The sequence below is a fragment of the Quercus lobata genome, chromosome 2 (assembly GCF_001633185.2).
Source record: "Quercus lobata isolate SW786 chromosome 2, ValleyOak3.0 Primary Assembly, whole genome shotgun sequence".
Lineage (NCBI taxonomy): Eukaryota > Viridiplantae > Streptophyta > Magnoliopsida > Fagales > Fagaceae > Quercus > Quercus lobata.
Window position 1 is genome coordinate 14674822 of NC_044905.1, and position 16427 is coordinate 14691248.

Sequence of the window (16427 nt, forward strand, 5' to 3'; positions counted from 1 at the left end):
TAATCCATTTAACAAACAAGTTTAAGTTTAAGTAAGATTCTTATTCTATATGTTCTTATCGACTTATTTGGATAAAGTAACAATAAGTATTGTATCAATTTTTTTTATAAAGTAACAATTTTACTATTAGCCTAATTTAAACGTTAATTGTTGTTTTTTTGTGTGTGAATAAAGTATCAAATGATAGCTAATATGTATTGTAAGGACGCGATTCGTGGCGGACCGTAACAGTGTCGGGTTCGCACGTGAAAAGGCCCTAACAATATCATTTGTAGAGCGTGGGTTTGGAAGGCTAGGCTTTGATCGACAGGCGGTGGGTTTTTCGTGGTGTTCGTACAAGTTTAAGTTTTCCTTCACCCCTAGAGTCTTTCTCCTGGAGGTGGGCTGGGAGGCTCTGGTTTTTGGCCATTTTTCCCAACCCCTACATTGGTGCACCTTCCTTTTTATTATATAGTCCGTCTTGGCTGATCCTGTCCCTCCACTTGTAGGTCAGGCAGGAGCTTATCTCTATATCCATCCCATTAACCGTCTCGTCTAACTTTCTATTAGTTGCATGGATCGAAGCTTACACCGTCCAAACGTCTTTTCTCATTAATCAGTTCTGGGTATTGGCAGGTGCATTTACTGAAGAGGGGACGCATTTTCCTTGGTCCAATTTCACACCCTGCTTCCCTATGGGCCCCATTCCGTCCACATCCCCTTGAGGGGGTTGTTTGGGGATTGCCTCCACCAAGGTGTTGGTCTTCCCATTGAAGTTTTGGAATGCCGAGGACAGGGTAAGTTCTCAGCCGTTCCCCTTGCTACCCCGGCCACTGATCATCCGTCCTCGGCAAGATACCTCCTCGGCATAGGCCCTGGGCCCAGATAGAGTTTGGGCTGGATTGCCGACCTCTCGGACCCACAGTTGTAAAAGCCAAAGAATGCGGCTCTGTCAGGTTCAGAGCATTAAATGGCAGTAACAGCAGCTTTCCCTGGATATTTTAGATCTTTCTTCCAAGTTTCAGTCCTATACCGTTTTTACCCTTCTTTCTGGGGGTACTTTGGGTCTGCCGAGGACTGAACTGCCCTCGGCGGTATCCAAAGGCTATCTTGTCGAGTTTGGGCCATAGCCCTCCTCGGCTTGGGCCTTTGGATTCTCCCCGAGTAGATGGGCCTGGCCCATAAATCATTTGGGCCCCACATGTATTAACATTAACGTAAACTTAATTTTAAAAAAAAAATCTAATTTAGGTCAAAACAAAAAAAAAAAAAAAAAATTAGGATAAAGTAACCCAAAAAAAACTAATATTGTGTGTGTGTGTGTGTGTGTGTGTGTGTGTGTGTGTGAAATAATGACAAATTTTGCAAAAAAAAAAAAAAAAGTGACAAATTCAAATCCATGTAAATTTGAAGAAAAGCATACAAATTTTGTTTCATGATATTGACAAAATAATAATAATAATAAAAGAATAAATCATATTATGCATTCTGAAAACAAACAATTTATTGCACTATTTTAATAAGTTACTACTTATATATATATATATATATATATGCATTTCATAATACCTTAGTTTCACACAATATGAATTTATTATATAATTTAAAAGTAAGATATTTAATTATTTTTATTATTTATTATATTATCTAATTTTAAGTAAATTAATTAAAAAAACTATTTACATATAAATTTTGATTAAGCCGTGCATCGCACGGACATAATGCTAGTTTCTTATAAAACGAATATCAAAACTATTATAAAATAATTTGGTTGTGCTAGTTTCTTATAAAACGAATATCAAAACTATTATAAAATAATTTATAAACAAATGTCCTAAGTTGCCTACCAAACCCATCAATAAATCAAAATTTATATTTTTCTTTTTGGAAAAGGCCCACTTAGGTAAAAGATTCTTATTTTCTCTTCTTTTCTTCTTTCTGGGCAGGTCCATTTGGGCTTGATCTCTTTGCTTCAGACCAGGGCCATTTGGATTTGCTCTCTTTTTGTTCGGGTCAGGTCCGGAGTTAAACACAATTGGGCATTCTTTTTCTTCTTCTGTTTTTTTTTTTTTTTTTTTTCCCTTTTCCTAACCGGGTCGACCCGGCTTAGTGTTTCAAAATTTCAGTTTGTTGTCTCTCTCCTCTTGGTTTGTTTCTCCTTCATTTCTCTTCTTACCCGCGACTTCTATAACAGAAAATTTGATATTTTCTTGTGTTCTCTTTGATTTTGAACGGAACGTAATTGGTTTTGTTAAGATTGTTTAGAGTTTAGATTTAGGATTTTGAGAGTTTCCATACTTGAATCTGTCAATGGGGTGGGCACAAGTTCATGAACTACCTAGTGTTTGAAAATTTTCTTTTATGAGGGAAATTTCACATGGGTTTGTGTTTAAGTACAAAGTATGTGAGTGGGTCTCTTGAAATTTTACTTGTCTTGCCATTTCTTTTTTTCTTCTTCTTTTTTTTTTAAATAGAAATTCTACTCTAAGGTAATCTAAGTGTATATGTGTATGAAGTTCTCTCTCTCCTAAATACTTGAACTTCAGTCCTTGCCTCATCTTGAAGTTTTATTTAGTTTGACTTGTTAGCAAAAAAAAACTATTTTGACACATCAAAAACTTACTTTATCTATTTTAACACACCATTTTATAATATACTCTACATCGCATCTTCTATTTTTTACCACTTTATTATATAAATACTCTTTCTTAATTCTTTTTTAATTATTTCTTTTTGCTTTCTCAAGACCGATGATCATTAAAGATTACCAAAAAAAGAGAAATTATGAGCATCTAACATAAGAAAGAGAAAAAAAGTATGAATAAAATGTAGTCAAAATATTTATAGCATACTTGTCCGTGCACTTCTATTATTTAGGATTCTATTGTAGCAAATGTCAAATAAATTTGGTATTTGACATATCATATGAAGGTGATTTTTTGTGTTTAATATGCTAAATGCAAAATTTTAACATTTAGCACACATGATTCTAGTGCTTTTTTTAGAGAAAAAAAATCATTTGGTTTATAGGTTGCTTTGATCAAGAGGATTTTGTTTTATTATTTTTCAATTTTGTTTGCTTAATGTCTTTTACTGTCTTGGTGAGTGGTGTCAATGAAATAAATTCATGATTTTGAAAACTTTGAGGTAACTTTTTGAACTTAGAGAAAAAAAATCTTGAGAGTACAAGACCCATTCTTAGACCCTAGGAGTACTAAAGTTCCTTCTTTGAAGTCACGGGTGATTATTGGTCCACGTTTTTCTTGGGTTCTGCCTTGAGTGTGAATGAAATGAACGTGGATTTGGAATTTTCTTTTGATGATTAGCTTCAAGGTGAATGTATGTTGATGGTTTAGATTATTGCATTCTAAAGTGTTCCAAATTTTAACAAAATGGTTTCAAGAATTTTCTGATTAAAATGGATTTTTTGAATTTTCTGAGAACAGTGTCGTTTTTTAAAGATAAAAATTACTCTGATAATTGAGTATCTTTACATATTTACACACCAAACATAAAATTCGGCGTAAGAATCTTAAAAAGTATCTCGATGTTGGATTAATTTGTCACAAATATGATCCCCTATCACTTAAACCTAAAATTTGGATATATTAATCTATACAAAAATTCTCCATAGTCAATCTGTAATGACTCCTAGAGACACCCATGATGGAACCACCCTCATCAGATGGCACCACAATTTATTTCTCTATATTTTTGGGAGCTCCAACTCCCAGAGCAATTGACAGGAAAAAAATAACCAACCCATCCTCAGAGCTGCAATGCTAAATCTGGCTGCTGAGGTGAACCAATCTGGACACTAGAACTAGGTGAACCCGTTTGCCGAAATCTTACATTTAGATCAGGAGGAAACGGAAAAGAATCATGCTTATGGTGCATTGACAATCTCTGCCAAGATGCTTGCCCATCAGGCACTTGTGATGTTCCATGCGACTTGAGGCCAGAGCCCAGGCCTAATAGATTTCCAGAGTCTGTTCTCGCAATTTCAGAGAACCTGGCTTCATTCAATTCAATATCATTTTGGGTCACTTGGTACATGGTAGTCTTGCCACTTGAATTTATGCCAGGCATTTGAGAACGCACTGAAGTATAATCAGAATCAGATGTTCCGGTTAATGAGGCAAGTCTAACCATCCTAATTTGCGAAGAAAAATCAGACCCAAAACCATCATTTAAGCCATTGATATCAGTGGTAATTATGGGTTTCTGCTGAACCCGAAAAGAAGGCATGGATTTTAGCCCACCAACACTGCTGTTCAGTGAAATCAACTCACAATGGGAATCTATGTCTGTACTTTCAAAGTCTTCTTGACCTTGCGACAAGAATCCATTTGCAACAACAGTGTTTAAGCTGGATGTGCGGTGATGTAATGCCTTGCTTGTATCATTATCTGGTATTAAGCCATCTGAAAATTTCTCCTCATTAAATAAAGACTGCTGCTGCTTTGGTGCCTCATTTTCTCCTACCCATCCAGGACCAAACTTGAGTCCAGTGGGCAAAACCCTCTCAATTTTCTGAGAAGCAATCTTCCACACTACAGGCCCAAGACCTGCAGCAAATCGAGTTAGGCTTCTTGCATAACCATGCTCCAAGTGTAGACCTACCTGATTTAGACATTTACATTAGAAAAAATTGTTACAAACAGACAATAATATAAAGCAGGTCCACAAACAACAATCACACATTAAATTGAGACAAGTAAACGTCATTCTTCTTCTTATTGTTTTTTTTTTGGGGGGGTACAAGTGGCAATCAGACCATCTTCGCAATATACAAAACCAAAAACTTGCCAACTTCATGCTCTTTTCAGCAATCAAATTTCGCTATAGCATTCAGAAAAAGACATTTGCACATATTACAAATCTTCATTTCTAAATCCTTTCACTTCTTTCCAATAAAAGCATCCCCCCCCCCCCCCTTTCCCCAGCAGCAAGGACACGAAAAATAAAGAAAGAAAAAACAACAAACCCTTGTACATACCGCCATCAGTTGCTTCAATTCTCCTTCGAGGGTGGCCAAGACAGATGGCCCATGCCCAGAATCCAAGGAATGCTGATAGGTGTCACGCCTATTCTCATCTACTGCAAATTGCTTCTTCCCGTACTTCAATACACTTTTCAAAACAGAAGCTGCAATCCAAGAGAAAATTAGCTTGGCAATTGACAGAAAAGCTAGAATTTTGAAACATTAGAGAAGTATAGATGGTGTATCGTGTATATTTATAAAGCAATAAAAACCAATTCAAAGCTTACCTGGAAATTCATTCTCCCATTCAGACCACCAACTAGTGCCTGTTTCACTGTTCAAAGACCCATGGGAGGCCCTGACCAATGCATCAACAGGAGGGGACTTGTATGAAGTCAACCCTTTTCTTAAATTGTAAGTATTGGAACTCCCTGCATTACCTCCTCCTGATGCAAGAGTTGCATCTAGGGAAGGCTCTGGACAAACAAGCTCATAGGGAGATCCGCTAAGGGACTTCTTCAGGTTCTTGCCTGGAGGCCTGCCTCTCCGAACAACTTTGGGTTGTGGCTCATTATCATCACTCTCTTGCCTCAAATTTTCGAAGTCCTTTTTTGCCAACTCTTGCATAGATCGTGCCTAAGAAAACAGTAAACTTTTAATAATGCAATAAAGAGAAGCCCAAACCAACCAGAAATGAGAATACAAGTACAGACATGGCCAAACCTGTCTAAAAAATACAGTATCTGGAGCATTGTACTGCATTGCATTTGTACAAATTAGGAGCACGTCTTTCTGCACAAATTAAATAGTACAGAATTTCAGATTCTGCTGAGTTGACGAAGAAAACAAGTCTTCACTATAACCAAGAGTAAAGGAAACTAACTTCCTGTTGTACAGGATTAAGGTACAAGGACATTTCATTACATTTTTAATGTCTGGAATCAAAAAACAGCAAAATACCATGTTGTCGATGCACTTTTGTTCACCGATACCAGACAAAAGCCATTTTATAATCATAGTTTTGCACTAGAAAATACCACACAAAAACCACTAGCTACAACAGTATAAGCCAGTTATCGGAGTTGTTGGACTATATGATCCATGATGTACAAGAACATTCAATTAAGACAGCCTGTGCAATCCCTGGAGCCCGGACCATTTCATATATTAATCAGGTTTCACTTTATATTTTTCCAGTAGTTAGTGTAAGGCCATACAGCAAGTTCTAATGAAATAACAAATGTGGGTTATCCTTAAGTTTCCTAGTTGCAGATTCCTTTTGCCGTCTTTGCAGCCTAAAGTTGAATCAAATTAGTTCCTCCTTGTTTTTCCAGTTGTCAATCATACAACAAAATATACAATAATTTGTTCCAAATAATGATTCTTAAAGACACTGAAATTAGCACATAATATTTGTTACAGTGCATTGAAAACTACTACTAGAGAAATTTACAGGATCAATCAACACCTAAAGGCCAAAAGAACACAACTGAAAAACTAATCTAGAGAAAAACAAGATGAAGTATATTTGCAGTATTCCAATAATAATCAATGTCAAAATGACCTAGAAAACATAATATGTTGGCAAAGAATTAATTGACTGTTAAAGATCATTCAACCAAACTTATCAACTATGCTGCAGGAAATCCCAGATCAAACACTACAAATACAGTAGGTGGTCCACATTAACCATCCAACTACACATCACAAACTCTTCAATGCTTTTTGTCCCATTTCACTATTGGCAGCAGAGTATACTGCCATATCACATTCCCAGAGAAAACAGACAAATCCACATTGACAGATTTAATGTTTTTTTTTTAATCTCAATACATAACTTCTTAGCATTGGCAAGTCTAAGTCTTGGTCTCAACAATTCGCATATACATTTACCCTAGGGAGCTTTATGACGCAAACTAATATAACTTTTAATCATTACACCCGAGAGTAGTTCTTTGATGGGACAACTACAATCAACAGATCAATAAGTTGATTCTTTCTTCCACCTCCTTAGCCTGTTTATTTGCTACTCCTTTCCATTGCTTCTAAGATAATACAGTACAAAAGCAACCTTAGCCTGTTTATTTGCTACTCCTTTGCCACTGCTTCTAAGATAATACAGTACAAAAGCAACACTTTCAAGACTCATGATAGGAAGCCCTGTTCTTGAAGTAATCATGTGTTTGACAATTCTTTCATGCTAGAAAATCCAAACTAGTCTTTATCCAAAAAATAAATAAATTTTCAAGTGAGCTGAATGCATGAAATTGAAGGTCATAATAGAGGATATTTTTGATAACTCAATGGTTGGGGGAGGGCGATTTGGACTTTGGATGTCTCAACTAGAAACACCAAGAAGTGCCAGTTGAGCTACATCCTACAAGGCTCTTGGCATGTCATGAAGAAGGATACTATTATAACAAGGCATAGTCACAAGAAAAATCTTTTTTTTTTTTTTGGGTTTTGTTAATTCATGACTTGATAAACAAACTGAGGAGCGAAGGCATGCAAGCCCATGTGTTCAGTGGAGACACACAGGCAAGAACATAAAATAACTAAAAGAAAATCTATGACCTATATAATAATCAAAACTGAATTATAAATCAGAGATTAATTTTTATACAACTCTGATAAAATGTCACCCAAAACCAAAAACAAAAAGAGTGAAGGTCACTAGTTCAAAATTTTAAAAATCTCCCCCTTCACCTCCCCTTGGCACCAAAACTTACTTATCTGAAAAATAAACGACTTACACATGCGCACACATATTTGTGTGTGTGTTTGCAGAAAATGCTTTTCTAAAACCAACCTCAAACTGTTCCAAGTTGGCATAAGCTCCACCATCTAGTTTCTTCCTCACGGTTCCAAAATCCATTGGGTTTTCAATGATGTCATGGTAATCAGGAAGCTGTGAGGAAACAAATTTACAACAAATCAACAAAAGGGTATTCAACTATCACACAGAACTCCAAAAATTACCCAATAAAAATGCATCACCTCTTCAGGATCCACAGGCTCCGAGAATACTCCATGAGTGTCCTTTCTACAACACAGTTAAAACAAACCCAGTTAGAAACTTAAACCAAAAAAATTCAAAGCCCAAAAAACATAGAAGCTAAAGTAAATAAATAAAAACACACACTTTTGAAGCCTGTCAAGGATGAACACCAACAACTTTTTGTCTGGCAAAGGTGTCGTGGGACCAGACTCCACCTGCGAACCTGTCCATATAAAAAAATGTGACCATTATTATTAAATTTACTCTTCACTATTTGTAACAAAAGACAAAAGAAAATTTAAAGAAAAATCAATCACTACAAAAAAAATTCCACACAATGCCTTTTTAGCAAAGAACTAAGATTGATTGACAGTTCGATACCATGAATGGTGTCTGTCGCTTTCCAAACCTTTTCATCCTGCAAAAACCAATCCCAATATCAATGGTGGAAAATACCCACAAAAAGAAAATTAAACCCAAAAGAAAAAAAATCATTGCATAAAATTGATAAATACTTTCTGTCATTATTACAAAAAAAAATAATAATAATAATAATAATAATAATTGAATGGAAAGTTCAAAGTTACATAAAAAAGTTAACAAGTAGCAGAGAAAGTACAGGTGTGGAAAAAAAAAACTGGAAAATAATTAGAGAAAAGACAAATTCAAGCTTCTTCTTCTTCTTTTTTTTTTTTTTTTTCCCAGACATGGGTAGTGTTTGTTTGTCTTTGTGTATTAATATTAATACAGACAATATAAGAATATAAAATTAAATTAGGAAATAAAATTGAAAAAAAAAAAAGAAAGAAAAAAAAAAGTGAAAGGGCACCCAGATTTCAATAAAAATTAAAGAATAATAGTACTAAATAAATTTAGACCGAGTCAAACTCAAAAACTCATCCATCCACTCACCGATTCAACGAGCCCACCAACCCACCAAAAAAGATAAATCTACGAATTTGCGCGCGGAATCCAAAAACAACAAACGGTAACAGAAACAAACAAACACTTGCTTTTTTTTTTAAACGTTTTTTTTTTTTTGGTTTTTTGTTTTTTGAGGTTTGAAATAAATAATAAAAATTGAAAACTGATTTATTAATATGCAAAATTGATCAATCACCATTGGATCAGATCCGAGATTGACGGCGGTGATCTTGCGGCGTTTGATGTCGGCCTCGAGATTGTCGTCGAAATTCGAATTCGGGGGGAGATCAGAGCCGTAAGGGTTCAAGGTAAAGGACAAGGAGTTCGGCAACAATGTCGGGTATTGAGGATGAGAATCGAGGCCGTGAAGGAGCTTGAGCTTCTTTTCTTTGCGCTCGTCGTCGTCGTCGTCGCCGCCGCCGCCGTCGTTATCGTCTTCGCCAGAAACAGAGTCAGAGTTAGGGTTCCGACGAGAGGCGCGACGGCTAGGGTTAGAGCTTAAATTGAAGGAATTAGGGTTTCGTTGTTGTTGTTGTTTGAGAGAGCGCTTTTGGAGATCTAAAAGAGAAGGGCGACCCTTCTTCTTCTTCTTCGCCTGATTGTTCTGTTGTTGCTGTTGCATCGTCATGGTTGTTCCTGATGATACTTCGCCCATTTTCGTTGCTCTTCTTTTCTTTCTTTTTTTTTTCTTTTTTTTTTGCTCTTTGCTTTTTCTTTTTCTTTATCCCCAAACAGACCGTTCAAATATTTTTTATTATTTTTTCGGTTAAAAAAAAAAAAAAAGAAGCTATATAAGGTGTGTTTGGGGATATTGGGAATTGGGGGATTGGGAGAGCCGGCATGTGTGAATTACGCGACGCGGTGTGAAGGTCATGTGATATGGACGCTTTGGCACGTGTCGGGTTTGAATAATTTTTATGCTCTTCACACAGGCGTATCAAATTTGGTGTGAATCATATGCTATTTAACTGATCGATTTATAATTTTATTTTTAAGCATAATTTTATTCTTTTACATCTTGAAATTTAAATGTTTAATTAATAATATAGCCATTGATTTTTTTAATTTTTAGAAATTTTATAAATATGGAAGATATTAAAAGAAAATGTAATCTGTTCATTTGTTAAATTCACATCTAATAAATATATATTAAGCGAAACTGTATATTTGTACTTATATTTTTACTACTTTTTTTTTTTTTTTTATCAAAGTTTATTACAACACTCCTCTACCTTTGGATTTGTATAAATATAGCTGTGTTGAAAAAATGTATACTCTCTTTTACTAACAAAATATTATATTTATAGAAAAATATACTACCCAAATTATAGAAAAAATTATACTCATTTTTTACTGTAATAGACATTGTAATGTAATAATTATTCATATGATTTAGTTATTCAGTAGTTTGGTTATATTTTATTACAATGAATAGTTATTCTTTATGAATAACTAATTTTTAAAATGAAGAATAACTGTTCATCTCTAAAAAAAAATGTAATCCGTATATTTATTAAATTCACATCCAGTAAAAATATATTGTGGAAAACTGTAGGCTACAATCAAGTTTGTAGACAAACTTTTGTCCTTATATTTTTACTTCATTTTCTTTTATTGAAGTTTATTACGACACTCCTCTTCCTTTGGATTTGTATAAATATAACAATTAAAATCTATTCCTCTTTCTTAAAAAAAAAAAAAAAATGTTTATACTCTCTTTTACTTACAAAATATTCTATTTATAGAAAAATATATTACCCAAATTATAGAAAAAAAAAATGATACTCATTTTTTACTGTAATAAACATTGTAATGTAATAATCATTACTATGGTTTAGCTATTCAGTAGTTTGGTTATATTTTTATTATAATTAATAATTATTTCTTATGAATAACTATTCTTTAAAATGAGGAATAACTATTCATCTCTAAAAAAAATTTAATCCATATATTTGTTAAATTCACATCCAATAAAAATATATTGAGCGAAATTGTAGGCTATAATCAAATTTGTAGACAAACTTTTGTACTTATATTTTTACTTCAAATTTTTTTTTTTTTTATTATCAAAGTTTATTACGACACTCTTCTTCCTTTGGATTTGTATAAATATAACAATTAAAATCCATTCCTCTTTCTTAAAAAAAAAATGTTTATACTCTCTTTTACTAACAAAATATTCTATTTATAGAAAAATATATTACCTAAATTATAGAAAAAAAGACACTAATTTTTTATTGTAATAGACACTATAATGTAATAATTATTCCTATGATTTAACTATTAAGTAGTTTGGTTATATTTTTATTACAATGAATAGTTATTCCTTATGAATAACTATTCTTTAAAACGATTAATAACTATTTATCTCTAAAAGGGATGTAATAGCTATTCCTTAGCAAGTGCATTAAATTATAAAATTAGTATATTTTCAAATAAAAAAACTTTCCATATGCACATAACAATTATTAAAAAAAAAAAAAAAACTAATCTCACTTTCAAATTTAAAAAATATGATTTTTTTAGAAAATATAATTATATGAGTAAGATATTTCTTAAAATATATCTTAAGTTTGTTTCAAAATGCTTTCATTCAATTGTCTTCAAGGTTCTATTATTGTATTGTCACCAAGCAAATGAATAGTAATAAGCATTACATTACAACATCTTGTATTCCTTATAATACATATTCCTATTCTTATGAAATTACCATTATAGTCTACCAAACTTGCCATGTTTTGTAGATGAATGGCATGCATGTATAATAATATTTTGTTAAAATAAAATATTATGATTGCATTTACACAAATTTCATTAATAATTTTTTATTAAAAAAAACTTGAATAAAGATTGGCATAATATTTTATGTTTAGTATCGTGTATTTTCTTAAACGTGGAATCAAAATTAATTATTGTTAATTTTCAAACTTTTTTTTTAAAATTTTTTTATATAGTATTAAGACCAAATCAAAAAATAAGAGGCCGAATTGATTTTGATGTCAAAATAAAAGACGTGTTGACCCGCACAAAAGTGGGCTGATAATTGAAGCAATAACCCAAAATATCTACATAATGGATGGGCCTTTAAAAGGAAAGGGACAAAGCAACAATAAACGTGATTAGTGTGCTGGAGCATACGTGGCCATTAGTTTTACCAATCTTACACTCTATCAGCCCACTTTCTTTTTTTCTATTTTTTAGAAGACTATTATCACAGCCCACTTTGACATGCATTATGAAATTCTCCTAAATTGGAAGATTTGAAAATGTGGATATCTATGAGAAAAAGAGATCATCCCATGTTGTTATCCTTTAAAAAAAGAAAAAAAATTAAATTGAGGAATCTAGTTAGTTCAATTAGTAAAGTCTCTAATGATTGGATAAGAGATCCGAGATTCAATATCCGTCTACACTAAAAACTAATTGGTGTCTTGGTCTAAGTTTGGAGTAAATTGAAACAATAATTTTCCACCCAATTCCACTTATTAGTAAAAGGATTCACTGCTCATCGACTTGGGTGAGCATCATGGTGAATAAAAAACGGGCCATAGTTGGTTGCCTTAATGTCCAAAATGATTTGCAAAATCAGCCCTATTTCAATATCACATTTTTAAGTCACCACCATAGTATATACCAGTTCTGCTTAGGAAAATAAATGAAAACTATCTTAAAATGTAATATATTTCTCCACATGATTGCTTGTTACCCTACATGATTCATATAAAAAACAATAAGGTAAACCTAGAATGGTTATTGGGATGGTCCTAGGTGGCTAATCTTTAAAAATAATAAGTGTTAAAGGCATAAGATATGAGTATAATAATTAAACAATAATTCACCTAGTGCAATATAACTGTAGGTTCCAATAACTAAAATTTGGTTGGAGGTATCGCGATCAAGGAGTCTAGCTATGCCAAATTCAGAGACAAAAGCCTCTAGCTTAGAGTTCAATAGAATATTGTTGCTTGATATATCATGATGAATAACTACTAGTATGCATTCATGATGCATGTAAGATAAGGCATGTGCTATACTTTTGATGATGTTCATCCTCTTAGTCCAATCCAATTCCATTGCTTCAACATTGTTGTTGAGGATACAACATAAGCTTCCCCTTTCCATGTATTAATAAACCAAAAACATGCATTGTTTATGCAAGCAATAACCATGAAGTTTCACAATATTTCGATGCTGAAGTTCTGTTAACTTCTTTACCTCGTTCTTGAAACTCTTGTCAAAAGTTAGGTCCTTTGCCTCTAAGAGATGAAGTTTTTTCAATGCAACAACTTTTCCGCTAGGAAAATGTGCTTTGTAAACACTACCATAACCACCTATTCCAATGCAATATCTAATATCAAAGTCCTCTGTGACCTCAATGATGTCTTCATATGCAATTTTTTCATCATAAATCCATATTGAGAACATGTCCCCATTTTTTGCACTCCTTGTCTCTGATTGTGTTTTCTTAACTTGACATCGAGAGTGAAAAATATACCCTATAAATAAAAGTGCAAAGAAAATGGTAAGGGAAACCAAAATTTTTACTTGGAGCATGGTTTGAGAACTGAGAAGTTGGAGGGCAGTGAGTAAAACCTTTGATATCACCACATAAATCCTTATTTCCAAAAAATTGTTTGAATGCATAATTTTGGGAAATATCTGGGATTCGAGTATTTAACCCTCCAAAGAATTGTATGACAAGTTAAATTGAGCCATGTTAATGAGAAAAAGGGGAATGTTGCCTGTAAGGTTATTGTAGCTGAGGTTAACATAAATTAGGAGGGACAGGTTTCTAATTCCAAAGGGAACAATTCTAGTCAAGTAGTTATGGCTTAAAGATAAGGAGTTTAACAACGAGCGATTAACCAAAGTGGAGGGGATTTGATCAACTATCTTGTTATTGCTAAGGTTCAACTCAATCAAACTCTTCATATTGCCTATTTATAGGGGAATGGAACCGTTGATATAATTTGAATCAAGAAACAAATATGACAAATTCTTTAGCGGTCTTTTTTCTGATACTATAAAACCACTAATCCCATTAAAAGACAAATCCAAATACTCGAGATTTTTTGTGTCTGTCCTATGGAGCATGCCTCTCAAATTGTCTCTCGTATAACAGACTAGTTGCTCTTTAAAAAAAATAAAATAAAATCTAAATCTAAATCCAAAAAGAAAATAAGAATTAAGTAAAACTATCCTCACCACCCAAATATTCTTCTGCAGTTCTTAAATCATACAGGCTCAGCTCTATTACAAATTTCATCTTTCATTGTTCAATTATGATGCCGTTTGGAGTGGGTGTCTGCGTTTTCAGATTCTGCGTTTTCAGATTTTTTTTTTTTTTTTTTTCCTTGTGCGTGAACAGTAACATTACATGGGTTTAATGTGCAAGGGCAAAAATCACTGTTCATGCACTGTTTATCACTGTTTACGCACTAAAAAAATATTAAAAATGGGTTCCACGGCACTATTCACACATTTAAAAATTATTTTGCTACAGTATTTTCAGTTTTCAGTTTCAGTAACAATAAGTTCAATCCAAACGGACTCTATGTCTAATACACTGAAAAAATCCTTTTTTTTTTTTTTAACCAATTGTGAGAAAAGCCCAGAAAGTGGTTTATTGATACAAATAAAAGCAAGCTCAGTCTCAAACATGACAAATCCCTATCAGTCATCCCGCAAATTAAATTTCCTCAACAAAGGATGACATGCTAATCCAAACATTAAAAAAAGTTCCTAAGGCCTAGGGAGGGGAACAAAGTTTTCCAATACATTATGAGACATTGCAAGCAATTTACAAGCCTCAAAATTGGTTACATATTATTCAGCACGTGAAATTATTGGTGGGAATTAAAGTTCGTGAGAGTAATATTATACAACAAATAGAGAATAAAGTTCACAGTTTGCTCTAGAAGTCCTGAACCATGTAGCCTCTAACCTAAACGACTATTAAATGGTTTCAATTATTAAGTTTCAAATTTTATGGATTAGATTTGGCCCCGTATCGATCTAACCTAAATTATTTAATGATAGCGCATACACCTTTTATTATAGTCTTTATGCCCAGCAGCTAGGTTTGCGATTATGGTATTTTTCTAAAACATGTGGCATTTTGGTTTGAGCCAACCTAAATATTAAAATTCATGAGATGTACTATTTGGCATTAGCAAATGTTATTATATGTCGCTTTGAATTGACAAACTACTATATTTGATTTAATTTTTAAGCATGTTTTCGGCTTGGATATCTAATTATATATTAGTTGTTGATATGGAATATTTGTTTTAACTTAAAGAGTTATTATAAATGGCTTAGACAATTGATTCAAATCTCCTAATTCGGTATATTTTTTCACAGAATGCAACAAGTCCATTTAAATTTAAATTTTACAAATATGATATTTTTCTAGGCATTTATAAATATGTTAATATCAAGTGTTATGATGAATTGGGAATGAAACTAATGGGGGATGTCTAGTTCCAAATTCGAGTTTGATATTATATGTGCTTGCTCTATTTCTTTTTCCTGTTCTTTTTTTTGAAGTTGAAACCGTTTTCAGGCCATTAGTTTGGAATTTGGATGGCTTGGATATTTTTATATCACATCAAGATATAAAAGAAGATGGGTGAATCTTCAAATCTAACCCTACTCCTATAAGATGGTCCTCTTCTTTTTCTTTTTTAATCAAGGAGGATAATATTATATATATATATAGAGATCACCTAATATAATTTTTTATGAATGTTACACCACTCAATATAACTTTTAATTGAATATCTCACTTTTATCATTAAATTGCATACTTTCATTACTCTTAATATATATGTCAAATTTTGTATTATTTTGAATGCTAGTATTTATTATTTGATCAATAAAACTATTTTTTATGTATATTTTTTTAATTAAAAATTTTAAAATTTCACAAATACAGAAGATATTTGGCAAAATATAATATAATTGCAGACTTATCAAAATACACATTAAAAAAAAAATCTATAATTACAATAATAAAAGATGAGGTTTCGAACATTGATTCATTTAATTAAGGAAAACAGGTTATAGTCTTACTAAGTGAAGAATCTTTATATCCAATAACATTAACAAAAGTTATATTAGGGATAACTTAGACTAAAACCTATGTATATATACTATATTGTGTGTTGTAAATACTATATTAAAAAGAAATGGATTTGCATGAACTATAGCAAATTGAAGTTGTCACATCACATCATGACGCAGTACTGCATTTCATGTAAAAGCTTACCGATTGGCTTGTACGTGTAAAATTGTATCAACTGTGTGCTTTGAACGTATCCAAACAATTAATTAATTAAAGCAACCGTAGCACCGTTTAATTGGGGAAGAAATTATGAGGATATTGAACCAAATGAAGACGTGTGCATGGATGGATTTTTCAATTTATTTTTTAATTTAGTTGTGAGTATGAATTAGTGATTTTATTTGTTTATTAAGTTTAGCAGCTTCTTTATTTATGTATCTATTTTTTAAAAAATTAAAATTTTTAAGTGCAATTTT

General features: G+C 32.6%; 1 protein-coding gene across 1 annotated transcript; it reads right to left on the reverse strand.

The window, feature by feature from the left end:
• Positions 1-3511: 3511 nt before the first annotated feature.
• Positions 3512-9647, reverse strand: LOC115974647. Its single transcript, XM_031095089.1, has 9 exons — positions 9082-9647; positions 8343-8379; positions 8106-8184; positions 7961-8006; positions 7773-7871; positions 5687-5755; positions 5251-5599; positions 4979-5127; positions 3512-4602 (listed from the first exon to the last, which is right to left on the reverse strand). Exons 1-9 carry the CDS (start codon positions 9538-9540, stop codon positions 3748-3750), a joined length of 2142 nt encoding a protein of 713 aa, XP_030950949.1. The 5' UTR covers positions 9541-9647; the 3' UTR covers positions 3512-3747.
• Between the last annotated feature and the right edge of the window lie 6780 nt (positions 9648-16427).